The 25,399-nt window shown below is 43.4% G+C and overlaps 1 protein-coding gene across 3 annotated transcripts; it reads left to right on the top strand.

Annotated features, from left to right (window-relative positions):
- Positions 1–1,079: 1,079 nt before the first annotated feature.
- On the top strand, positions 1,080–25,386 carry LOC143328973 (abl interactor 1-like). 3 transcript variants are annotated; one of them, XM_076744543.1, is made up of 11 exons: positions 1,080–1,320; positions 7,773–7,940; positions 12,803–12,979; positions 16,153–16,167; positions 16,424–16,527; positions 16,750–16,890; positions 17,818–17,918; positions 18,312–18,527; positions 20,129–20,218; positions 22,232–22,417; positions 22,507–25,386. In XM_076744543.1, the coding sequence occupies exons 1-11, from the start codon at positions 1,204–1,206 to the stop codon at positions 22,680–22,682; spliced, it is 1,491 nt and encodes a 496-aa protein (XP_076600658.1). In that variant the 5' UTR covers positions 1,080–1,203; the 3' UTR covers positions 22,683–25,386. The 3 variants fall into 3 exon arrangements, with proteins under 3 accessions (XP_076600658.1, XP_076600659.1, XP_076600660.1); XM_076744544.1 differs by lacking the exon at positions 16,153–16,167; XM_076744545.1 differs by lacking the exons at positions 16,153–16,167; positions 20,129–20,218.
- Positions 25,387–25,399: the final 13 nt, after the last annotated feature.

Raw genomic sequence — 25,399 nt, 5'->3', positions numbered from 1 at the left:
TAAGAGACAATATCAGCAGTTCTCTTAAAATACGGGTTTATGGCTTCAGGTGATTCTCACGCTCCAAGTCCGCTCTGCGTAATATGTGCAGGCTCGCAAATGAGGCAATGAAGCCTTCTCGTTGAAGAGAAACAAGCGCAGGGCTCCCACTAATTACAGCAACTACATTCAGGGTAATGGTGAGTTGTGTTTCTAATCATTTGTTTTTATTCGTTTCTGTGCCGGTCCGGCAAATTATTGCTTTACGTGAAACCGGTCCGTGGCGCAAAAAGGCTGGGGACCGCTGATTTAGACGATGGAATCGCGTGTTTCAACTAGAATTTGGAGTACCTGTCATTCCATAACGGCTTTCGACTCGATATTCCGTTTCCATTTGGTAATCATTGCTGTTAACGTGAAGAATGTGATGATGCAAAATGTATGTTCACCTCTACAGATATGTGCTCTTGTGTGTGTGCTTGTTATTTTATGTATTGTTTATTGCCTCACCATTCTTTGTATGTATTGTTTGTTGTTTATTTTATATTATTGCATCACTTAACTTACTGTTCAGTCTTTTTTGTCCTCGTTGAACTGTATGTCCTTCTTTCCAAAGCAAATGCACTCCTTGTATGTAGGCCCACACACATAAATAAAGCCAGTTTTGACTGTGATTGCTTTTGATTGGTGCCTTTTTTTAATGGTCTAATATTACAATATATTAATTGACACATTTTCTATTTTTTGTGTATATTTCTTTGTACGTCTGTTTTTCCGTGGTAAAAAAATAATAAAAAGGGAGGAAAACGTGTTATACATAATATATCAATGTGATCCCCGAGTAAATATATAACTGTATTCCATTCAGCCAAAGATATATTATTGATGTTACAATTAACTTTAATAATAATAATAGAAGGCCAAAATATTTTTTTTTTCTATTATTATTACTACTATTATTGTTTAAACTTACGTTCACATTATAGACTTAAACGTCATCACAGTGAAAAGTCATTGGTCTACTGCTCTTCTCCCTCGCTCTCTTAGCCAATCACCGGCCACCGTTTACTACGTAGCTGCCATTTGTCAGGGGCTGTTGTGAATCGGAGGCCAGCGGCCCCTCAAAGCCAGGCGGGGGAGCCCCTCTCTCAGCAACACACCACAGCATCACCGCCTCGCCTCGCTGAAACGGACGGAGAGGAGAGAAATGCAAAGGGATGTAAGATGGCAGAGCTACAAATGCTATTAGAGGAGGAAATCCCTGCCGGCAAAAGAGCTCTTGTGGAAAGCTACCAGAACCTGTCCCGGGTTGCGGAATACTGTGAAAACAATTATGTTCAGGTAAGAGATGCCGAACGGCCGCTGAATTCGGTGAATCTGTCCGTTATCTCCGTCGTGTCTGCGGTGTTCTAGCAGAAGTGAGCGAAACCACAGAGACAGGAAATGCTGGTCGCCACGAAAGGGATCCTCAAACCGCTACACGGAGAGCTCTGCTCTCGCCGGTGTCGCGGTTCAGCCGCGGCTCGGTGCCGTGTGTGTCGTCATTTTCTCGTTTTTGGCTCGTTGGCCCGGTTTATCAGAGCCGTGTTCACACTGAAAGCCCCTGCTCGACGTGTGGAGGAGCTGCTGGGGGCTTTCAGAGGGTGTGTCGTGATAACCACCAAGTGATTTGTCACCGACTGCATTCTCTGATACCTGAGACAGAAAATAATCTCGGCCCTTTTTTCACATGGCTCCAACTAAGCGGGCGTCATACGCTTGTTTTTAGACCAGAAAAATAATGATGTTAGCAAAATACCATTAGCTAAACGCTTAGCCGCTATAAACTGTAGCATATTGAGCAAAGACACCCTACTCACGAGGACTGGGCTAACGTCTTTCCTATTAGCCATCAAGGCAGCAGGCATCTCACATCTGTGAGGCTGCTCGTTAGTGGATATCCTTATGTAGGCCAAGTCCTTAAAGACTTTAAGGGAAAAACACAAGTCATGCAAGGCTGGAGATGTGTGGTGAAGCTCCTCATGGTGCAGGTTATCATGCGTCTGCTAACATGGCTCCAGAGCATGTCCATAGATCATTTGCTTGCAATCCAATGCACAGTGCAGGTAGCCGATAGGTGTGTCAGCTTGTTTTTACAGGAACAGGCTGAATGTTGAATCAGTGTCAAGAAGAGTGTGAATCAGTAGAGGCAGTGCTTCACAAACTGGGGACCAAGGTGGGGATGTGCAAGTTTTTCTTACAGTTTTATTCATTTCATCATTAGACTCTATTATTGGTTGTGTTACGTCTGCACCTACAAATACTGTAAGATGTGAGTCACTTCTGTACATGTTCAACAGCAGATTCTTTCTCAGATTGGGAGTCTCCCTCAGACAAAATGGCAATGATCAATTTGTACAAAAACATTTAAAAAAAAATGAGGATTTCTAGCCGGAAGATTTCCTCGCAACAAACCTCACCACCCTGTTACTTTGCTGTGGAGAGAGTCAGTAAATGTAGCAGGGAATGTGGGGAGAGTGTGAGCTGACATCTGAGACCATAACTGGGTTGAATGGTGTGGTGTGAACAGCGGTGTCTGCTGACAGAGAAGCACACACCAGAAGCCCTGCTGTGCTCCAGCATGGCAGTTTTTTGACTGTGGCTCTGAGAAAGCCCACAGTTATGCCATAATAACACATCAGGTTGCTTTGCCCTGCTTGTCACCAGAAACGCAGCGTAGGTGCTGCTTGAATACAGGCTTAGATGCTGACAAGCAGACACAACTCTGTGTTGGTGTGAGTGTCCTCACCCCAGTATCATTATGCAGAAAGCTATCTGAGGATTTTGCTTGGGGATGTTTTAAATGTCAGTAATTTGTATGTGTGTTGGCACTAAATGACTCTTTTGGCAGACTACATATTGTTAAGAACATCAGGTTGATAGCTTGACCCCTGTGTGTCTGCTAGGCACACATTTATGTCATTTCGTCCATAAACATGTGAATAAAACCTAGCAAGGACAAGAATTAAGTCTCTTGCACCCCGACTCCATATGTTTGTTTGGTTGATGATGATCATGAATTATCAGTTTGGAATTTGTGTAAATTTTGATGCAAATTCTTACCGACAAGTCAAAGCTACAGGAACTGAAAAACCACATATGTGAGGTGTTGTCAACAGACGTGTTCATATCTGATTTAGATGTGAGATTGATGCGTCCCTCACATCATGGTTGGATCAAGAAAGAAATCCCTGATGTGTTACAGAAACAATATATGATACAGCAATGATAAGAAATATGGAAATATGTGTGGTGAATTCTCATTACCGAAACATGTTTGCGTCATATTACCTATTTCTGTACGGCCACATGTTCGGAAACCAATAATTACACAGTGCATTTTTTCTTGTATGAGCCTTACGATGTGACTAATACCCAGAATGCATTGTGATTGTTTTTTGGAAGTAGCTGCCATCATTCAAATAAGATTTATCACCTTCATTGTTATTGCATCTGTGTGTGTGTGTTTGTGTGTGTGTGTGTGTGTGTGTGTAGTTGAATGAGACAAAGACAATGATGAGTACTTCCACGCACAATGGACCGAGAAATCTGAGCCGCCATGAGAGCCGTAGAAGATTCGGAAAGTTTAAGTGTCATAAAAATATCTAATTATGAGCGCACAGGTTTTTTTTTCCTACATAGGAATGTTGAAAGATTAGTAGATTTCATTCAAAGGTTGGTTCCCTCTTTCATACGACCATTTCAGACCAAACTGAGGATTGACGATGATGATGATGATGATGATGATGATGATGATGATGATGAGAAGGCAGTTAAAGTTGTTGATCTGTGTGAAGCAGGTAAAGATAAATGAGGAGCCTAATGGCGATTCTCACAATAACAACTAGCACTGCGCTCATGTTGCTTCCTCTGAATTGTATTTGAAAAATCAGCTGTTCCCATGTTGGCAGGTTCCTTTCATCTGTGGATTTATTGTCTATGTTCTCTAAATTAATTTGCATTACATTTTTTGGGGTGAAGCAGACAAAATTTAGCTCTTTCTCAAGAAAAGTGGCAGCGATGTAGAAGAGAACGAGATTCAATTTTCAATAAAAAAAAAAATAAAAAATCTAAGACGAAGTATTTCCCTTAATGGAAAGTGGAAGATTACTGAGCTTCAAAAACTGATTAAGTCAAGTTTTTAATAATTCCCCCAGAATATGAATGTCAAATTGCAGAAGAGTGTGTCATTATTTCTTTTTGTGGGGAAGGACCCCCATGCCCTCTGCTCGACAGCCCTGGAACCCAATATTATTTACAAATGCGTAGGTTCTTTTTTTATCATGAGAAGTAGATGCATGATGCTTTTCATCCCCTTCACTACTGTTTCTACTGCAATATGAAGGTGCATGTATGCGGTCTCTCCTTAATAATGATTTCTTCGGGGACTGTAGAAACATTAGTGCATGCGTATGAACACGCTTGACAAACACAACAGGGAATTAAGAGTAAGGGGGCTGTGCAGGCCATAATAGCCTCTGCTCATATTGTGGACAGTAACACTGAGTGTGGAATATGTTTCTGTACTCTGAATACAGTTCTTAATTTAGCTTATTGCTCTCAGTGGCTAACCACATTTTCAAATGTCTTTAGTCACATACTGTTACAGAGGCGATTATAATACCTGGTGTTGTTGATGTGACATAGATCTGCATAATCCTGTGAAGAACACATGTTAGAAATGCAGTTTATGTGTTCACACTATCAACTGGAATAGCAAAATGGCACAAAACACCATACTAGAAATTCATGCCCTGATATGTAAATCCACTCTGTGATGCTGGAGAAGAAGAGTTTTATTCTTAGATGAGATATTTGGAATGAGCCATTTCAAAAAGACTGTCACCTACAGAATGATGGGTGGCATGAAAGCAGAGCTCAGCTTTGTTAGTGCCTTTCTTAAGGACTTTATATACTAAAATAGCAAGTCTTTGGATGATATCAAAGCTGCTTTTGGGATACTGATGGGCCTTTGCTGCTATTGGTTTGTAGACAGGTCTTAAAATTTTAGGTTGGTGAATGCTCAAGCTTAAAATGAGCACTGCCTTCTTCATTTTGTTGCAGTATGTGGTTTGCATATCTAAACCACAGAGTGCCAATCAATATGTTCAAGTGGCACTTTTTTGAAAGGGTAGTTTTTCCTGTCTTCAAGAAGTGAGGAGAAAGGGGTGGTGAAACAGAAGCCCATGAATCTACTTCATATTTTACTGATGTTGACCCTGCCAAAATCCCCTCGTCTGCTCATATGATACCCCTCTGACTCATGGCTGTTTCATTCATGACTCATGAGGTTAATGATATTCCAGTGTCAGACCTGGTGTTCAGTGTGATACGGCACTCAGAAATTGCTTTATTTTGGGGCATTGTGAGGATGGAGTCTGGTGCTTATTCCAAGTGGAGCCCTTACAAAAAGCCCTTTGTAAGCTTAATATGAAACATAATAACTCAAAGCAGGAGACAGTTAATAGGAGAGGGAGAGATCCACGGCGAATAATGCGTATTAGGGTGATGCTATTATTGCCATGGGTTTTCTATGCAGGGTATTTTCAGACTTTTTTAATTAGTTTGATACCGTTTGAAGTTTTAACCTCACTTTAAATCCCAGTTCACACGTTTTGGTCCTCTATCTCCGTCTCGTTTGTGCGTGGCACTCTGTTGAAGATAACAGTGTGTAGTGTATCTGTGTCTATTGCCATTGTCTGTAGGTGTTTTTTGTATTTCATTAAAAGCTTTGTGTCAAAGTGACTCATGAGAATGCAAAGTGTGACTCTGCAATGTGAATCAGCAGGCTGCACATGTCCTGGAAACATACATCAGCGTTTTCCAAGCTCTAGTATGGGGACCAGTTCGAGTCTTTATGGTAATGCTGAGTAAGCCAGCAGTGTTTCATCCTGTAACTCTGTGTTTTGCATACTAGCAGTCACAGACCTGCAGGCCCCACCAGACATCTGCAACAGATACTGGTGCTGCAGGTGGTTTGCGAGGTAGCAGGTGGGCAGGTGGTCCTGTTGTTAAGTGGTGTCATGGTGTTACAGGCTGTTAGCCTCCTGCTACCACACACATACCAAATTGTTGTTTAGCCTTTGTGGCACTTACAAAATAATCATAGTGGCTGAACAGCATACAGCAACAGAGCAGACTCTGTGGGGACAAGCCTTTTTAAACGAATAGTTTAACAACACAATTATTCGCTTTCTTTCGATGGAAAAATTGATGCCGCTCTCATACCAGTCCCTTAAGTACGAAGCGAGAGTCACAAGAGGATTAGCTCAGATTAGCGTAAAGACAGGAAACAGGGGGAAACAGGTAGCATGTTTCAGCAACTTCTCATAAAACCACAACTTGTTTTTTGCTGTTCTGGTTTTGAACACATTAAACAAGCAAGTTAAATTAAGAACGGAACTTCAGAGGTGCTGATTTGTTTTTTTTTAAACTTGGTTTTGGAGAGAGCCAAGCTAGCAGTTTCACCCTTCTTCCAGTTTTTATGCGAAGCTAAGTTTTTCATTTTCTGGCCTCGAGCTTCATACTTAATGCAAAGAGTAGGAGATGTTGATCTACTCATTTAACTCTTGGCAAGAAAGTGAATAAGCATATTTCCTAAAATATCACTTTTTCCTTGCACAAATGCCAAGTCACACACAGAAGAGGGTTTAGTTTTTTAATTTATTACATATATATTACATATATATTTATTATATATTGCATGCATTAAGATATTTCGATTCAGTTCATAGCTAGTCATTTGTCAGGTCATTTGATTGTTCAGTTCTGAGTGTTGTACAGTGATGCAACACTTAAAGAGCAGCTTCTTCTTCCTCCATGAAGCATCATAAAAAACAAGTTGTACTCTGATGTAGGATGTGACACAATGCTGAAGTGATTAGCCAATTAAGCGGTTAGTTGACTGTTTTCAAGACAACATAAAATAAGATACCAAGCAGTTGCATTTTGGGGTATATAAAATGGTAAAGATTAGCCTCATTTCATATGTGTGTAAATTGAGCAACTTGTGTTTGTTTTAAATATTGTTTTTTTGATAAAACTACATACTTTTCAACTTTTAGTAGGCTTTTGGCAATTTGGACTTTTTGAATACTCAATGAGTAATTTATTAATGAAACAATAAAATCCATAGAATTGTACTGAAAATAATTCCCAGTTGCGGTTTCCAGTTTCCTGCAAAATACTGGCAGTCCCCTATTGGACTAGTTCTCTGTGTGCCTGCATTGTCCAAGTTTTGTTTCCAAACTATAAATATGTCCATTCAGTCCCTCTGCTATTTAAAGGCATCCAGAAACAGATGGTTTGAGCAGCCGGGTGGAGATTTGGGATCCTATGAAACGTCTTGGCATTCCTGCTCACTGGGCTCAGCTCCCTCCATGCACCTGTCCCATGTAGTCCATCTGAGTTATTCAGAAGATATTGTTGTCCAGTGTCAGGCTGCTTTGTGTCACAAAGCCATTCCCTCTGAGAATCCTAAACTCTTGTTCACGTCCTGTCAGATCTTAACTGGGCTTTGCAGTTAAAAAACAGTCGACAATGAATGGTCCTGTCAGATGAAGGCTGCCCTCTCCCTCACGCTCGCTCAGCTGATAAGAGAGTAACAATGAAAGTGTTGCATTTCCTCTTCAGTTTTCTGAAGCTTATACCTTACTTCACTCTGGCGACTTCACCATTTCTTCAGCCCTCACATCCTTCCACTTATTTTTCTGACTTGTCTCTTCCTCTCTGTTCATGCGTCCTCTCTCTGCTAGGCTCAAGACAAGAAGAAGGCCCTGGAGGAGACCAAGGCCTATACCACCCAGTCTCTGGCCAGCGTGGCCTACCAGATCAATGCCTTAGCTAACAATGTGCTGCAGCTGCTGGACATCCAGGCCTCGCAACTACGACGCATGGAGTCCTCCATCAACCACATCTCCCAGGTACACGCCACAGTCCTGGAAAATACACACACTCCATGCATTAATAAATTGCATTTATGTAAATGCATCATGGCTTGAGGGCGTTCTTTACCTCATCTGCAGAGAGAACAAAGCCTTTATTTGAAACAGGCCCTCAGTAAACACAGTCCTATTTCTTCTGTTTTAGAAGTCTAAATATCACATTTAGTCAGATGTCTCCCCGTTTTCTGATCTACTCCTGTTTTCATTTGCTGTTGATTCTGTTTGATGTTAATACAAACTCAAATCTCAGTCCATGTTTACCTGTTGTCTCAATGAATCCAGGATCATGTACATTTCCACGGCAGTCATGTCATACTCACCACCAGTTTGTCAGATCTAACAGAATTACTGTTTTCATTCAGCAATGATTTCCATCCGTTTCCACTTTGCCATTTTTTTGATCACTGCCCAGTTGATGTCAGTGAAACTCAGCATTTCCTGCACAGATGTTTCAGATTAAAAGCTGTCTGGTCAGGCACAATCTGTCCCTTTAGTGGCAGGCTTTTAATGTGAAACATCTGCAGGAAGCAGTTTTATTGACTGTAGCTAAATGGCAATAAAAAAAGAAATGGCTAGCAGAACAAGTGGAATAAATCTTATGCTATATTATCTTATATATAAATAAATAAAGAAATCTGAGGAGTGTTATCTGAAGATGAATCTTATTCAAGTGCAATAAAGTACAAGCCTGCTGGTATTATTCTGTCTGCTAACACCACAGTGCACAGTGACACATTTGACATATAAAGACAGACAGCTATGGCAGGGGCATGGATCACGCTCGAGCTGCCAAACCTCCACAGCCCCTCTTCAGTCTGTCTTGCTTCATCAGCAGTCCTCGCTCTGTCTCTCTGTGCGCTTCATGCAGCCACCCGGCCTGTCAGCCAGTGAATGTCCCCCCCGTCCCCTCTCTACGTGCTTCATTAAGCCTGTCAGGGATGAAGTGAAATCCTGACGCCAGCTCTTTCGCCTGGTTAGCATTTTCGGCTCCAGAGTACAGCTGTCAGAGTACAGTTAGGTACAGTCTGATGACGAATAATGAACGTCTGTTATTGATCCTTTAGAGATGGTCAGTGGTGCTTTATGCACCCAGCCCCACCTTGATATTTCTGCTTCAGACGCTGTTAAGTCAGTCACTTAACTGTAGGTGGTATTTTTGTCTCTCACAGTCAGTCAAGGGGAAGACTTAGCCCCAGTCTGTCCATGGCATTGTCCTATATGAGAGGACAGATGAAGACAAGCCAGTGAGCCAGTATGCACACCACTAGTGACACAGACATCATTAAAGTTATTAATTACACCAGTACTTTTCATTGTGTTGCCTGGAAACATTTCAATATGATACGTATCGTTTTAACTAGGACGAGGAAGGGCACCACAGTGTCTTTTGCTTGTTTGCATATAATAAACAAACATGGGGCAATTATATTGTTAACTTCCCATCTGTGTCCAACCTCAGTAAACCCAGCTGACCTCATGAAGGCTGTATGAAGGACTATCAAATAGGCATGGTTGCATGAAAAAAAATAATATATCGAAAGTGGTATCATTTATAGATCCAGCAGCTGTCTCAGGCGCAGATGGGTTGGAAATGCCTCAAGTTTTTTTTACTCTTGAGAAAAGTTCATTTAATTTTCCATGCATCTCACACAGGTATGTCCTCAGGGCTTCCATTCATTATTCTAGTAGTGATGTGCCCAAGAAATTAAATTTTGTCTTGCTTGGTTTTGCCAAGTGTTTTTCTGGCTTAGGTTGTGCAAATTGTCTTGACTTGAAAGAGTTAAAATGGGATTGGAAAGAGAAGGTAGCCAAACATTGCTGCCAAATCCGAGTCCCATCACTGTAGGATTTAAAAGCCCACAGCAGAGCAGACAAAATTATACAAGGAATGCTACGACCGAAATGCAAAACAACAGCGTGTTCAATCAAAGCAGGGCTGTTGCAGCCCATGTCTGCTGTGTGTGTGTGTGTGTGCATCACTTAAACTGAACGGTCGGGTCTAAACATGGATACCGAAACATAGCAGCATCGTTTTTTTTTTCTCTTCATGTGACTTATGTACTGTGAAAAACGATTGCAGCTGTAAGAAAACCCTGATTTTTAGAAACTACATTATACATTTTGGCAATTTCTGCTTTTTACAGTTGATTTTGATTTGAAGTTCCCTGATTCTGTTACTGTTTTCTGCATCGCAGCAAGAATAGAAAAGAAAAGGGCCTCATGTTTTCTTCCTGATTCATCTGTTCCTTTTTCCTCAGAAGCTGTCATCAGCTCGGTGTGCCTCCATTTCAACTGGTCAAATCCTCTTTAGTGCAGAACTGAGGGTTAATTCAAAACCTGATAATGACACATTCACAGGCACCTGTGAGGATTCATTCATAACTCCAGAATGTTCTGTCCACCACACAATTGCCCAAATTTACAGACATCTTACCAAGCCACATACGAGGTCGTCGATGTCTGAAGTCACACGTCTGCTGACACGCCCTGGAATCTCAATACGGACTACGTCATATTTCCGTCTTGCCAGTAACACTTCAACGAGAGTAAAAACAAACGCACATCTTGTTCGACTGCACTGCAGAGACTAATCATTTGCCTGAACATCGTGCTGAAACTACTGTATAGATCCAGCAGTGAAAATCACAGCTGCACCATCTGCTCGCTGCAGAGGTTGAGCAGACAGCCAGATGTTTATTAGAGTGAAGAGATTACACAAGAAAAATGAGATTGAGAGAGTGCAGGAAGGGCAGACAGAGGTCTGTCGTCAGCGATTAGGTAACAGTTATTATGTCTAGATTTGTCAGAGCGATTGCCTCACTTAGATTTGTTTCTCACTGTGTGCATGTAGAGGACGTGCTGGAATGAAGCTGACAGGGTCCAGTCTTCACCTACAGATGTGGGCCATGCTTGCTGCACTGCCGCTTCAATTTTTATGGCTTTTTATTGGGATTGCAGTATAGACAGGGGCTGGGCTGCATTTTTTGTTTGGGAAAGGTGCCTTAAATCTAAAGAGAGTCTAAAATCTTTCTTAGCATCCATCCCATCAACACTTTACTTTCTTCTTTTTTGATCATGACAGCCCACCAGAATCTGCTTTTAGCTTGACATACAGTACATCTCTCACTGTCTTTCTCAGTTTTATTGTTCTCTCTGTCTCTAATCTGCTCTGCACCTCTACTCGCCTATCACTGGCAGGAAATAGGCGGGTCTCTTTCTTCTTACTTCCCAGCTGAAGCTGGGCGTGTCGCTTCAGTTTCCGCTCCTAAAAAAAGAGCCTTGCATGTTCTCGGTATATCTCTGACATGCAGCACACAAACTTGACGTCAGGCGCAGGGAGAGGTTTTTCACAGCGGGAGGGAGCTGCAGTCTCGGGTCAACTTCACAACGTCTGTCAGACTTTCAGTCTCAGCTGGATTCCTTGCTCCAGCCCTCAGAGAGAGGCGGTGGTAGCAGTGGAGCTGCCGGGTTGACTGGATGAGTGGTGATTGATGTGCGACCTCGTTGCTGTGTGGCTCTCGCACACACATGCGAGTGCGCAGCTACTTGTATGTAAACTCACACACATTTGTGTTTTATTTCCTGTCGGATGAGTCTCTAGTATGCACCAGTGCTGGGAGAGGTGCGGTGTTTACAGTAGGATGTGTCACACGGGTCTTAATAACACTCACACTCGTCAGCACTCTTCTCCAAGCGTGACCTCATATTTCACAGATGTAGCTGTCCGTCCTCCCTCCTTCTTCACCACCTTTCGTTCAGCTTTCCCCCCTTCCCGTCATCCTCCACTCCTTCCAGTTTCATCTATCATTCATAAATTGAAGGCCGCTCTGTAAGGGGCCCGCTGTGAATGGGTGCTGTGAGCGATGATGACTGTAATCGCAGACGAGATGGAGGTCATTGGTATTTCCAATTACTTCTGGTGCAAGGGCTCAAAGGGGAGCTTCGTCAAATGGGCCCCAGGGTGTAGACCAGTAAAATAGCAGAATAGTGGGTCAGTAGGAGTTCAAAGGCTTGTACCCAGAGTGGATGTCCAAGCAGTGGGAGGCTTGGGCATTTAAAAGCCTCTGAGGATTCAGCTGCGTGAAATTCAAAAAGCGTGATTATCTTTTTTTTATATGAATATGTTCATTTTGCTGCTTTCTGCTGCTAATTGATTTTACACAACACGGGCTGAAAGCATCAATTATGAAATGCTTGACTCCAGCTGTAGAGTGTAGCAAGTGTTAGATATAGATTTGTTGAGCACAGGCCAAAAAAAAAAAAAACACTCAAATAATCACTGGGTCTCAAATAATAGGAAATGTGCTTAAATGATAGTCGTTTGTGATAGGAACAAAAAGCTTAAATAAATAGTAAATGTAGAAATGATAAATATGCTTAATTGAAAAGACTGATTAACTTAGAGAGAAGGACGAGGCCTCAAACAGGGACCCCACAGGTGTTCCTGATGCAAACATTTGCATGCTTTAAAATGGGTTCTTTGCTGTGCGTTTGTCGTGTTTAGCTGCTGCTGAAATCGAACACTTACTTGAAAATACTTTCTAATAAAATCCCTCCAGGGAAGGGAAGGGAGGCGGTAATGCCCCCTGAGCTCCTGGGAGGCTTTTAACGTGAAACAGATGGAGGATTTGTTGCGTTTGCATTAAAAGCAAATTACTGTAACATGCACTGGGGAGGCCTTTTTAGTAAAATGTAATCCAATCTCTTTACAGGGAAATCATGCATGTCTCTAATAATAACCTGTCTTGGCAACTCTGGAGTAGAAGTGAATACATGTAGTGTTTTTATTATTTACAATATGAGAAGTAAACGGTACAAATTTTTCTTCCTCTCTCCTGCAGACAGTGGATATTCATAAAGAGAAGGTGGCGCGTCGAGAGATCGGCATCCTGACCACAAATAAGAACACGTCTCGCACCCACAAGATCATCGCCCCGGGCAACATGGAGCGGCCGGTGCGCTACATCCGAAAGCCCATCGACTACACGCTGCTGGATGACGTGGGACACGGCGTCAAAGTAAGAAGGATTTTGGTCATTATGTCAAAGTGCATCCCTGACAGCTTGTTTCAGTGTAAACAGGTTTGAGGGAAGGCAAACAGACTTTAATCTGCATTACATTTATTTACCCACAACAAGAGCCTCCTGGTTTCTGTTCACTTTTCAGCTGCTGGTCTTCACCACAGCCAGTGAGTGTTGCAGCCAAAGTCATTACTTTGATATTCTGTCTCGATTTCCAGTGTTAATCAATGCTGCTAGACAGGAAAACACGTACTTAGTGGAGTTCACACCTGGCACCTTCATGTGCACAAAGTGACCGTCTGCTTTCATAATTCACTCGGGCACCTCCACTCACACCGCAAGCCGATCGATACGCTGGCCTTTTAGTTGATTAAGCACAGAAACACAAAATGTAACAAACAGTCGTCCGAGGCGGAGACGCTGAGATGGAAGCTGACTGTGGCTGAAGGAGCTTTGCTTGTCACACGTTTGGTTCATGCCCAGTAACAACTTCCTGAGCTGGAAGTTAATGCAAATGTGTGTTTGCGTGTGGCGTCCAGCAAGAGACATTTTGGCCAAGTGCTGCTCGCACCATCACATCCCCCTATTGAATTGTGGGAAAATATTCTTTCAACCCTTTTTCCGGCTCACTCTTCAATTTTTTATTCTCTCTCCACATGAGCCCGCCGCCCTCTCCTCTCCCCTCTTCCTCTTTTTCCCCTTTCATAGAACGCTCTGTGTGTTTGTGCGCACAGTGCATCGATCGCCGGCGTCACACATTTCCACAGCGCCCTCGACTCGGCCTCTTCATCCCTGTCTGCCTCTGTTGAGATAGTGGCCATCAACTGATTTTCAAACACGGACTGATTCAAATTCAGAAGCTCGTGTTTCCTCCTCTGAGAGCTGGCTCACGCTGAGATGAATTTGGCACGGCCCGCTATGCAAATGAAGCATCATTCACGGATGCGGCAAATGATGGATCTCTGCAGAAATCAGTGCAGATCAGCGTAGATGCTGGAAAATATGCCTGCATAGGAAAAAAGCAGCTCATGCTGCCAGCACATAAAAACGTATGACTCAGACTAATTTTGGGAGTCAACATTTGGGGAGCACCTTTAATTTAGTTATTTTAATAAGGGTTAGAAGGGTTATTTCAGCAAGGAAGAAAACTTCTGAGCACTGAAGACTGCTTGGCTACTGGTTCATTTTACATTCTCTGTGATTTCTGTGTGTCTGTGTGTGTGCGTAGCTGCATTTTGGTTCACGAGTGTGCGTCTGTCTGGCTGGATGCAGACAGAAATGCATATCTCATTCCATATTTTCCCCCCCAGAACACTCCCTCTCTCCCACACACACACACACACACGTCTGTCAATAATTCAGAAGGACTGATATCATTTCATACTCACGACTGCATCAGACACTCGATAGACTCGTACAGTATTCTGAGAAGGACGTTAACCCACGTGTGTGTGGGTGTGTTTGTGTGTGTATTTGCGTGTCCGTGGTGTGTTCATTCTGTGTGGGAAATAGCAGCTTATTGGCGCAGCATGCCTGCAGCCTCTCTGCTCCAGCCTGCCGTGGATCCCCTCGAGCGTTTGGGGTGTGATCGTCGCCCATCGGCCTTTCATGGCTGAATGGGAAGTCAGACCTGAGCACGCAAAGACCCATTCACACGTTTACAGATGACTGTGTCACCCCTCCACCCTAACAGCCTTTATTGGCATTACTGCCAGTTGCCGTGGTGACATAGTTTCAGCCACATTACAGCCACTCCGATGGTCTGAACACCTCATTGCTGTTATTTATGACCTCTCTAGGTTTTACAGCCCAGGTTTTTTTTTCTTTTTTTTCTGAGCTTAAAACATCAGCACCGCCGCATGTAGCTCAGCACTGCTCATTATTTCCAGTGTGTCTAGCGATTTAAGTGATTCTTATTCTGATTACAGTCTGTAACACAAGTCTAGACACTGAGGCACACCGAATAGCCTCATATACACACATACACGCACACACAAACAGGGCTGGAGATTAGTTTCTGTATGTATATATGATCTGTGGTGGTTTCATTTTTTGTGTGAAACAACGGGAAGCTATTTCTTCCTCCTCATTGTGGAAAACCTCCATTGGGTTGTTTGGTTTGGGTTTCATCCAGACAGGCAGGTTTCTAAGGGTTTATTGTAACAGATAATAGACCAAATATTGTAAGAAATGTTGAATAAAATGTGACTAATGTGAAAGTGATGAATTAGTTCAAAATGAATTGCTGTCATTTTTGGTAATGAAGTAATCTTTGAAGTCATTTAAGTGAAAATACAACAAATGATGTCGTGCCAGCGTCTGAAATGTTACTATTCGCTGCTTTTATATGATTGTAATTAATTAGATTTTGTGGTGTTGGTCAGACTACACAAGCAATATTTACCTCTGCCAAGGAGGCTGTTATTGTGTCGGTTATTGGGTTTGTTGGTCTGTTTGTTAGCAGGATTACAGAAAAATTAGTGGCTCCATTTTCATGAAACTTGGTGGAAGCCTTTAGCAGGGGCCAAAGAAGAACCCATGAGGATTTGGAGCAAATCTGAATCACAGAGCAGTTAGATTACGGATTTTTCTGTTTCATTAACATTGTAAAATCTGGCATTTGGCCTTGGTGGAATCAGTGCTATACATCTTAAAATCCAGTAGATGGTAGTAAAGTTCACCAGTGACAAAACACAGACAATTGTAGAAATATGCTGACTCCATATCCACATTCATGAGTACCAGTAATCTCCTGGGGTAGCTGATGCATGTAGTTGTTCAAACTTCATCCAAAAAGCAGTCATCATGGAGCACTCAGGGACAGTGGCTTCATGGGAAGGCTGGTACAACTGTAAGAAAGCTCTTTACTCAAACTAAGGTGTGGCCAACATTAATTTACATATCATAGAGGAGAGGACCGCTGGCCTTGATAGTCTGCGCCCTCCAAGTGCCCTTCTAGCTGAATATGCCACTGTTGAGCATGCTTTGCTGTTTCCTGACATTTTATAAACTAAACGGATTAAAGAGTGAAAATGTGTTAATGAAGAATGAATATAGGCTTCATGAATAATGCTTAAATTTCACAGTTGCTCTCACTAAACCCACTTTTTCAACCATTAACCAATCAACAACCTTTTTTCTGTCTTCCCCTTTCGCCTGCTTGCACTCAGTGGCTTAAGGCCAAGGTAAGAGATGGTTGTCTTTCTCTTCTTTTTGTCATGTAGTGATAAACCTGCAACCAGTCAAGGTATCCATGCACCTGTTTGAAACATTATATTTCATATTGGCTCTAAACACATATTCCTCTGTCCTGTACATCTTCATTCACATACCAATCAATGAGCGGCGTCCCATTTTACATGCACACCTTCCCAACACTGGTGTCAGTGAATGACATTGTTCAAAATGAGTGTTTTAACTTTAATGTTTTTGCTTCTTTAGCAACATGGGAACAATGCAGCAGGACGAGGAGGGACGCTTTCCAGGACCAACCCACCCACACAGAAACCCCCAAGCCCACCCATGGCTGGTCGTGGTACCCTGGGGTGAGAATACACAGTTTTCAAAATACTTTGAGTTCTTCTCATTCTACATCTGTGTATTCTTGCACAGACAAAATAGTCCTTTGGTATAGGATGTGGCTGTGTATTATACCTTTATGTATTGTTACTGTACCACATGTGTAAAAGCCCAAAGTACTGTCTGTCATATCTTGAATACACAGAGAATTAGCTGTGTCCTCTTTGACTGTGTTTACTTGTAACCAGGCGCAACACTCCGTACAAGACCCTGGAGCCAGTGAAGCCTCCAGTGGTGCCCAACGACTACATGACGAGCCCAGCCCGACTGGGCAGCCAGCACAGCCCTGCGCGCACAGCCTCGCTCAACCAGAGGCCCAGGACACACAGGTAGCACAGACCCTCTCATATATTCTGCGTTTGGACACCTTCATACTCATAACTGCAGACAACCGAATGAATTTTCTCCCAGAATCAGTGGAATCAATTCACTAGCTAAAAGGCTGAGTGGCCACCTTCATATTAAATGAACAGCGTAGTCCTTGTAGGCCCTTTTTATACAGCTTCTTCCACAGTTTGAACAGTGATGTGGGAGAAAGACACGTTCAGCCAGTCTGAATACAGCAGCTCTCAGATTAAGGTCAGCACTTGATCATCATAGTTTCATTTCAGAGCTATATGCTGGAGCACAGATACGTCCATCCATCCATAAAATATACTTGCTTACCTACAACAAAAAAAAACAAAAAACACGTCACTGTACTACTGTGCTAGTGCTGGTGTTTCCTAAAATGAAGACAGTATTTCCCATTAAAATACAACCGTCTCTTTTGCACAGACAGTGTGGTTGCTATTGAAAGCTCTTTCAGGACTAATTAGCCCTTGCTTATGATGACCACACCAGCGTTTCAAATTCAATGCGGTATTGTATTCATGTTCGAGTTTACAGTTCAGCATCTCAAGACAAAGTCTAATTACTCCTTTACTCTGAGCTCTCGAGGTCTGACAGTGGCTCTCCTCCTCTCCTTTTGCATCCCAGACAAGCCTCTCGAACTGTTTTTGTTACACTGTGTAACTACAAATGTAACTGTGAGCTGGCATGAACAGTGCTCGTGTGTGAACGTCCCAGACGGCACACACAGCACACTCACCGAGAATCTGTTGCCACAGTGACAAGAATATTATGCCTGAATGACATATGAGAGAGTAATGATAGGATGTCAAACGCTGTCATGTAATTAAGTTTGTCTCACACATTTTCCAATGATCACCACAAAGTCTCGCTCTCTCTCCCTCGCTCTGTCTCTCTGTCTGCAGTGGCAGCAGTGGTGGCAGTGGCGGCAGGGAGAACAGTGGAAGCAGTGGAGTTGGTGTCCCTCTAGCAGTTCCCACCCCCTCCCCTCCCAGTATGGGACAAGGTGAGTCTCAGCAGCTGCTCATCACAGGTGTCCTCAGTGTGGACCCACTTACACTAATGGCTCTTCGCTGGCTCTCCCTTCGTGTCCTCTCTGGCTTTCATTGGTCCATTCTTATCCTGAGCATCAAATTTGTCGCATTCACTCAAACTGATAATAAGTTATACTTAATATTGGAGACATTTATGTGAATCATAGACAAACTGGCAGCATTCAGCGTTGTTCAGGCCTTCTCTCAGTGTCTCTGCTTGTTTTATGACTGCATGGAGACATACTGAAACTGACTGCATACTATTACAAAAACTGCTGCTAATGTTTTAAATCTGTCAGCACCTCACGCTGACTAACCAGGCTGAGGTGTTAATGCACTCGCGTGTCTCCTCTCTCCTCCTGCAGTGGCAACCTCCTCGGCCTCAGTGCCCCAGGGCCCCGGCTTGGGTCCCATCCCCATGTCCCAGTTCGGCACCATCTCCCGCCAGATCTCCCGTCACAACTCCTCCACCACCTCCTCGGCCTCCATGGTGTCGGCGACCGGCACCTACCGCCGCGCACCCTCTGTCTCCTCCCAGCAGCCCCACATCAACGGGGGCCCTGCCTATCCACAGAACACAGGTTTAATTCATTTATTCATCAGTAATCTATGCATGCTACAGTGCTGTGGTGTGTAGAAATGATGATGAAGCTGGCATGTTCGTTTCGGTCACTCAGTGTTGTATTAAGCTTGTGTTGTATTAGTGAACTCTTTTTTTTTTTTTTTGACAGTTGTCAGTTTCTTGTTCACCGCAATCCATAATTATGTTAAACTGCTAAAAACTGTCCTCTGGGTCTGAAAGATATGCATGGGCCAGCCCTTTCAGAGGCTAATGAAAATGAATGATGAGCCGTAATTGCTGAAGTCAGGCTTGTTTAAGCCTTCCCACCTCAGCACTGCTGTGCAAAGGGTTTCATTACCATTTCTAATTGAGTTATGACATTATCACTTTAGTAAGCAGGAGAAGGCTTCTTGTTCAGCAGAGACAGGCCGGCAGGCAGGACGCATTGCAGGGAAGGAAACACGCAAACAGCTGCGAGACAAGGGGAAACCCAGGACATATGCAGATTTTTCTGTCAGAAGAGTAGAATTTATTTTGGCAGGCTTCACTCTCCTCTAATGGCTTCTCTCTCAAAGGACAAGCATCTTCCTTGGCACAGAAGGAGGAGGCTGTCTGTCTTGTCGGGGAGGAGAGAGACAATGAAGCCGAGCTCCATCAACCAGGGAGTTAAACTGAGACCTCATATGCAATTAAAGTGAAAGATACGTTCGGTCTCCCGCTGGATGTAATAGAAGTTTGACAGCGCAAAAAGCTAGTTCCAGTACATGAGGGGGCTCATTGATCTCACAGGGTGGAGAAAGCTGTGGATGGAAAGAGCCCAGCAGAATAATGAGACATTACTGCCCAGTGAGAGGACGGATGCCACTCCGTTACATGTGATTTATGAGTCCAACCTGGCAGGAGTGTGTGTGACATCATGTCTTTGAGCGAGGACTGCTGTGTTGCTCTTTGCTTGTCTGTTCATGTGTGTCCCTTTGGAAGACAATGGAGCAAAAAGCCTCATTTCAGGGCCAGAAGATGGAGATGGTATGAATGCTGCGACATACTGTAAAGGGTGTGATTGAATGTGGAGCTGATCCAGACGTACCACGCTAATTCAGCATTTAATTCAGATCAGATACGGATGCTGCAGCTCCACCTGTCACTGCTCTTCTGTGAGAACACACGTCTCTGCTGTGTTATTCCTACCACACAGCGTCTGAGCTGTCACCTTGCCACTGTCATGTTTTTGGGTCTGTGCGGTGCTTTGCAGCTCTCTCGCTGCAGCAGAAATCTACTGCGAGCTACAACCTCTGCCTTCAAACAGATGCTGATGAGGTGGATTCTCAGACTGAGATGAGATGAATGCCTCTTTAGCCCCGCTTGAAGAAACGCCACACAAAAGAACACTGATTGAAAATGTGTAAATGAGTTGCTCAGCAAGGCTTCCTGCACTGTTTCGCTCACTCACAAGCTCTTTGTTTTCTTTTTTCCCCCCTCTCTCCGTCTTAATTCTGGACTTTATCTCCTCTGTTACATCTTTTTTGCTCCTCTCTCATCACTGTCCTTCTCCCTGTCTACCACCTCCTTCGCTGTCTGTCTCTGCTGCTTTGTCTGCCTCTCTGGGTGCTGCTGCTCCAGTGTCTGTGGCTCCTCCGCCTCCCCCTCCAGTGGTCCAGCTGACCCCACAGATCCCTCTGACCGGCTTTGTGGCCAGAATGCAGGAGAGCAGTAAGTAGAAAATCCATACAAGGACATGCATACACACTTCATGCAAGAGCTGCACATGCACCAGTCCGATCAAATCCACTGTGTACCTGCTGTGCATTTCCAAAAAACCTCAGAATGTCTTTCCATGTGCGACTTTACATACATAGAGAAATCTTTTCTCACGTGTCTGAAATGTCCACACACTTGCCTCTCCCTCCTCTGCGGCTTGCCACACTCAGCGCACCTTTTCTCGCACTGTATTCGGGGTTGAGGGGGAGCCCACGCCCCTCACATGTCTGTCTGTTGCCATGGTGATGGATCACTGAAAGCGCGTGTCCTGTGCTGTCTGTCCACTGACGAGAGAAAATGCGATCTGATGCCGTGTCCTGATTCGCCACCCTGTCTGGAGAGATGCAGCTGCGTAGCGATAAAACTGTCTGCATTTGTCTGGTCAGACGTAGCGCAGGCCGTCGCCGCACCGAGCCGAGGCACTCCACTGGATATGAGGCATACAGTCGGATAAAAAATAGATGACGCCTTAAACCTTAAACCCTTCACCTATGTTGTGTTTGTGGGATGTCTCAGCAGAGGCTGTCTGGCACACAGGAGGTGAGGCGTTTTTCCATTTGCAGCAGCAGAAACAGCCATTAGTATGTAAATGGGACAAAATCAGAGTAGTTAGTATGATGAGCAGAAGCTCCTCTGACTGAACAAAGAGAAGAGTGGCACAGTCAAAAAGAGGTCACAGCTCTGAACACAGAGACATTTAAAGTGAAAACAGTGGGACAATGAGCCAATCTTTAATACTGGATGGCACTTCCAAAACAGAGCCCACATCAGTGCTTATTTATTATTCTTTACAGAGAATGGTTGGTTATCAGGTAAATATAGTCGTTGCCAACTACATAGTTCAACTCTGACTAAATGTAATATTTGTTGTGTTTACATGGGAGGTCGTGGATGGGACTAAAACATCCAAGACAACTGTTGTTGAAGCGTTTTCAGCTCTCAGTGCTTAAACAGATTTGAAGTCAGCTGTCAGACGAGTGGAAAAAGGGATGTGTGAGCTTCACTCCTCTTGTGCAGGGTTGCTGTTGTTGACTGGAGGAACATTCAGGGTGTTTGTTTTTCAAGTGTACGTCCAAAACGGCATGCTAATTTCTCAGGGGAGAAACTAAAATATTAATCATACAATTAAGTGAATGTCGTAGAGGAGGCCATAGTACAAGTGAACAGAGGCTTAAACATCCCTTTGAGGCACATCCTGGGGAGAGATAACATGCATACATACCAACACATAGTAAAAAAAAAAAAAAAGAAAAAAAAGACAGAACGTGAGGGTAATAAATAAATACAGTCAATATTTTCCCAACAGTTGTATTCTTGGAAATTTGTATCAGCATCCAGACCACCATGCAGGGAAACAGAATGCAGTAGTAGCAGTAGAAATAGCTGTAGCAGCAGCAGCAGCAGCAGTAGCAGCAGTAGTAGTAGTCGTAGCAGCAGTAGTAGTAGCAGCAGCAGCAGCAACAGTAGTATTATTACTAGTAGCAGTAGCAGTAGATGCTGTTGGATGAGTGCCTCACTTGTGTAAATACGACCCTTAGCCGCCCTCTAGTGAACAGTGAAATCACTGCATGTCTGCTGTGGCGTTTCCTGTCTGTCTTCACAGTAACAAGGTTCAGCCAACAAGGTCAAACACAGAAAATTGAATTTGACAATATAAGTATGCTAGTTTAAAGTTTAGTAGAGTGTGTTGTGTAGTTATACAGTCCCATTGTCCTTGTGCACCATGACGTTTGTTGTTGTCAAAAATGGTCAAAGAACCAAATATTGTTACAGATCACTCATCCAAGATGGACTCTGACCCGATCCATCTGAAGAATACTAACAATAGAGGGTTTTGAAAAAGTATTGAAGTTTGAAATGAAGTATATGTATGTACACTCTGCAGGGACAGATCAGATCAGGGGAGCAAACACGTTGTCGGTGCACTCCTCCTCTCTTTCTGATTCGCTCTGTGTGCTCGTTCAGTAACAGACAGCCCCGCCCCGCCTCCTCCGCCTCCCCCAGAGGACATCGGTGTGTTTGAGGAGCCCTCTCCCCCTCCTCCTCCCCCACCTGTGGACTACGAGGAAGAGGAAGCTGCAGTGGTTCATTACAGTGATCCCTACTCTGATGGAGACCCCCACTGGGCCCCCAAGGCTTACTTAGAGAAAGGTTAGTGACAGGAAGTCCCACTGTGTGTCCGTCAGCTGTTCAGCTTCATTCTTTTCTGTCATAACTTTCTTTGGTGTTATTTGTCCCAGTTGTGGCCATCTATGACTACACCAAGGACAAGGAGGACGAGCTGTCCTTCATGGAAGGAGCCATCATCTACATAATCAAGAAAAACGATGACGGCTGGTTTGAAGGCGTCTGTAGCGGCGTCACTGGACTCTTCCCAGGAAACTACGTCGAGTCCATCATGCACTATGCTGACTAAAACAAGAAAAGAAAAGAACGGCTAAAACAACACTGCAATTTTGACCGGAGGTAAAACCATGAACTTGTACAGATGTACGCAGTCCAGCGATCGCGGTTCATAGAGTTCCCATTCTGAATGAAGTGCCATGGTGAATTTCCAAACGGTTTTCTTTTCGGGGGGCTTGTGCTTGCACGGTTTTGTTGTGCTCCCAAAAAAAAAAAGAAAAGAAAAGAAAAAAAAAAAGCGTTGCACAAAGGAGGAGGCTGCTGAAGCTTTGGATGACCATGGGTCTGTTAGTTTACACTGTGGACAAAAGGGGGGAGATAAAAGCCTTTTTGCTACCGCGGTTACATCTGCGATGGTTGGCAGCACTTCTCAAATTCTAACACTCACATTTTGCCTCACAAGCTATTACATACAATCAGAGGAGTTTGAAGATCTGCAACCCTGGTTCCTGAGAAGCTAGGACGCTGTGTAAAACACCAATAATGCAGCATTCCACAACTTTCCCAGTCTGTTCTTTGAAACATGTCGCTGCATCAAATTCAGAATAAGCAGATATTTAAAAAAATCAATGAAGCTGATGAGTCAAATATAAAATATATTGTCTTTGTACTGTTTTCAATTGAGTAAAGGTCAAAAAGGATTAGCAAACTCATGGTCCCAGCTTTTTTTTGGAATTAGTTTTGGCACTTTGTGTTCATTTTGGGATGTGCCACCAACATTTCCAGTATTTCCAGTATGCAGTAGACGGTGAAGCATCATTTCATAAACAGATGAGGCAGAGCAGCTTTCTTCTGCCGAAATGCTGCACAGACGCTCCTGCCCCTTTATTTGCTCTGTAGACCAGCAGACCAAGCCTTCCCTCCTTTCAAAAACATCCATCTTACCTTATGAAAAAAGGACAAACAAACATCAACAAGTGCATTAGGACACGGCTGAATGTTTGATGCTGTCGATGTCCAAATCACAAGATGTTTAAGAGGGAACAAAAGCAACCTGGAGTTGTGTATTTACTATGCTCTGTGCCAGTGGGGATGCTGTCAGAAAGGATGAGCCGAGTGTATAAAACGCATTACAAAAAAAAAAAAAGAAAAAAGAAAAGTTTCTTCTTTGTCTTGTATATAAACTGTAACGTGAGAAGCTGCCAGTACAGTACATTTGTCAGTTATTGTGTTTCACCTGTGAGTTTCCATCAGCGTCAGCGGAGGTGACGGCGGGACTGGACGGTGTTTTCAGAATTTCGTTTGTTTTTACTTGAATGTTAATTTTATTCGTCACTCACAGTGCCATTTTAACTCGATCTGGGCAAGGTTTGCGTGTATAAACATTTATTTTTCTATGTTGAAGTCACGACTATATCATTTTGATCATCGTCACTATATATGCTGATGCTGTCCAGCTACTGTAGCAGAGCTCCGAGATGCTTCCAGATGCGAAGCAGAGGAAGGACTAACCTGTATGTTTTCATGTCGTTTTCCATTGTGTTGGAATAGCTGCACTGATTTGTTGTCGACAACTGTGATGACTTTAGGATTACCGTCATTGCTTTGATTTTCACACCAGAGTTGTTATCCACAAGTATCAACTAACCTCTGCACTCGTCGTCTGTTCTTTCAGTGGTTGCTGGTGTGGTGCTTTACATTGGTGCTCAATAACCATAATCACCAACCCAAACAACCTCAAGACTAGACTGCTCTGTATACTGTAGGGATGGAACAAGGGATTTCAGCCTCTTTGCGCTGATCCAGAGGGTGAACATCCATCAGATTTGATTGTAATCGTCTGCAATCGCCTCTCTTTTAGGGAATGTGGGCAACTTACCAGAAATGTGCTAAAGCTACACTCGCTCTGCTGCTTACAGTATGTGTTTACATCCACACAGATACATATGAATGACACCTGCTAGCTGCAGTGAAGGAATGAATTGCAACCCTGAGATCTTAAACAGCGCTGATCTCATCTGCTTTTACAAAATAAGATGCCTGCTCTTACAAATTGATTGTTGGTGCCAGTGAAGCAAATACAATTGTTTATCTCCGCATCCACGTTTGTAACAAGCCACATAAACAAAGATACGTACTTTGGGGGTAACGGGCATCGAACGGGAAGCTTTTATTTTGAAATGAATGCAGACTTATGTTGCGAGGGGATCATGATCCAACGTTTTCAGGCGACCGCGCAGACTCGAAAAGACGACGACGACGACATGTGAGGATTCATCCAGCCTCCGTGCGTGAAAGTATCTGAGCGTCATTACAGCGAATGATTTGCCACTACATCCCATTCTTGATTGTATTTTTTCCATCATGAGGTCATTTTTTTGTGAGAAAACAACTTTTTCTACCTAATGTATTTCTAGCTTTGCATTCGACTCGTTTCCGTGTCAGAGGCTGCTGTGGAAGGTTTGCTAGCAGTTTGTATGTAAAGGATTAATTTATACTTTTTTCATAGAGAAATCATGAGACAACCACTGACGTGCAGAACTTTGTAATGTTTACCACTTAACGTCTAGCATTTCAGGGCATCACAGGTCAAGGCGCCTTTCTTTGATGTGTGTTTTCTTAATGATGAAATGGGGTGGGGGGGGTTGTTCAGTAACTTAAATGTTCATGGGAACAGAATCCAATATTTGTCTTCTCCTCTCAGTTTGTACATAGGATGTGTTCATTGAAATTTATGTACAGTCTTTTTGTAATAAACAGCTCATTGAAACAATGAACAGATGTGTGTGT

The sequence above is a fragment of the Chaetodon auriga genome, chromosome 12 (assembly GCF_051107435.1).
Source record: "Chaetodon auriga isolate fChaAug3 chromosome 12, fChaAug3.hap1, whole genome shotgun sequence".
In the NCBI taxonomy this organism is placed as follows: domain Eukaryota; kingdom Metazoa; phylum Chordata; class Actinopteri; order Chaetodontiformes; family Chaetodontidae; genus Chaetodon; species Chaetodon auriga.
The sequence above is the reverse complement of the archived record's forward strand: the minus strand, read 5'-3'. Positions and strand labels throughout refer to the sequence as shown.

Coding starts and splice junctions, on each gene's coding strand:
- LOC143328973 (XM_076744543.1), top strand. CDS start 1,204: ATGGCAGAGCTACAAATGCTATTAGAGGAGGAAATCCCTGCCGGCAAA. Junction 1,321..7,772: donor GTGAAAACAATTATGTTCAG/GTAAGAGATGCC, acceptor TCTCTCTGCTAG/GCTCAAGACAAGAAGAAGGC. Junction 17,919..18,311: donor CCCTCCCAGTATGGGACAAG/GTGAGTCTCAGC, acceptor CTCCTCCTGCAG/TGGCAACCTCCTCGGCCTCA.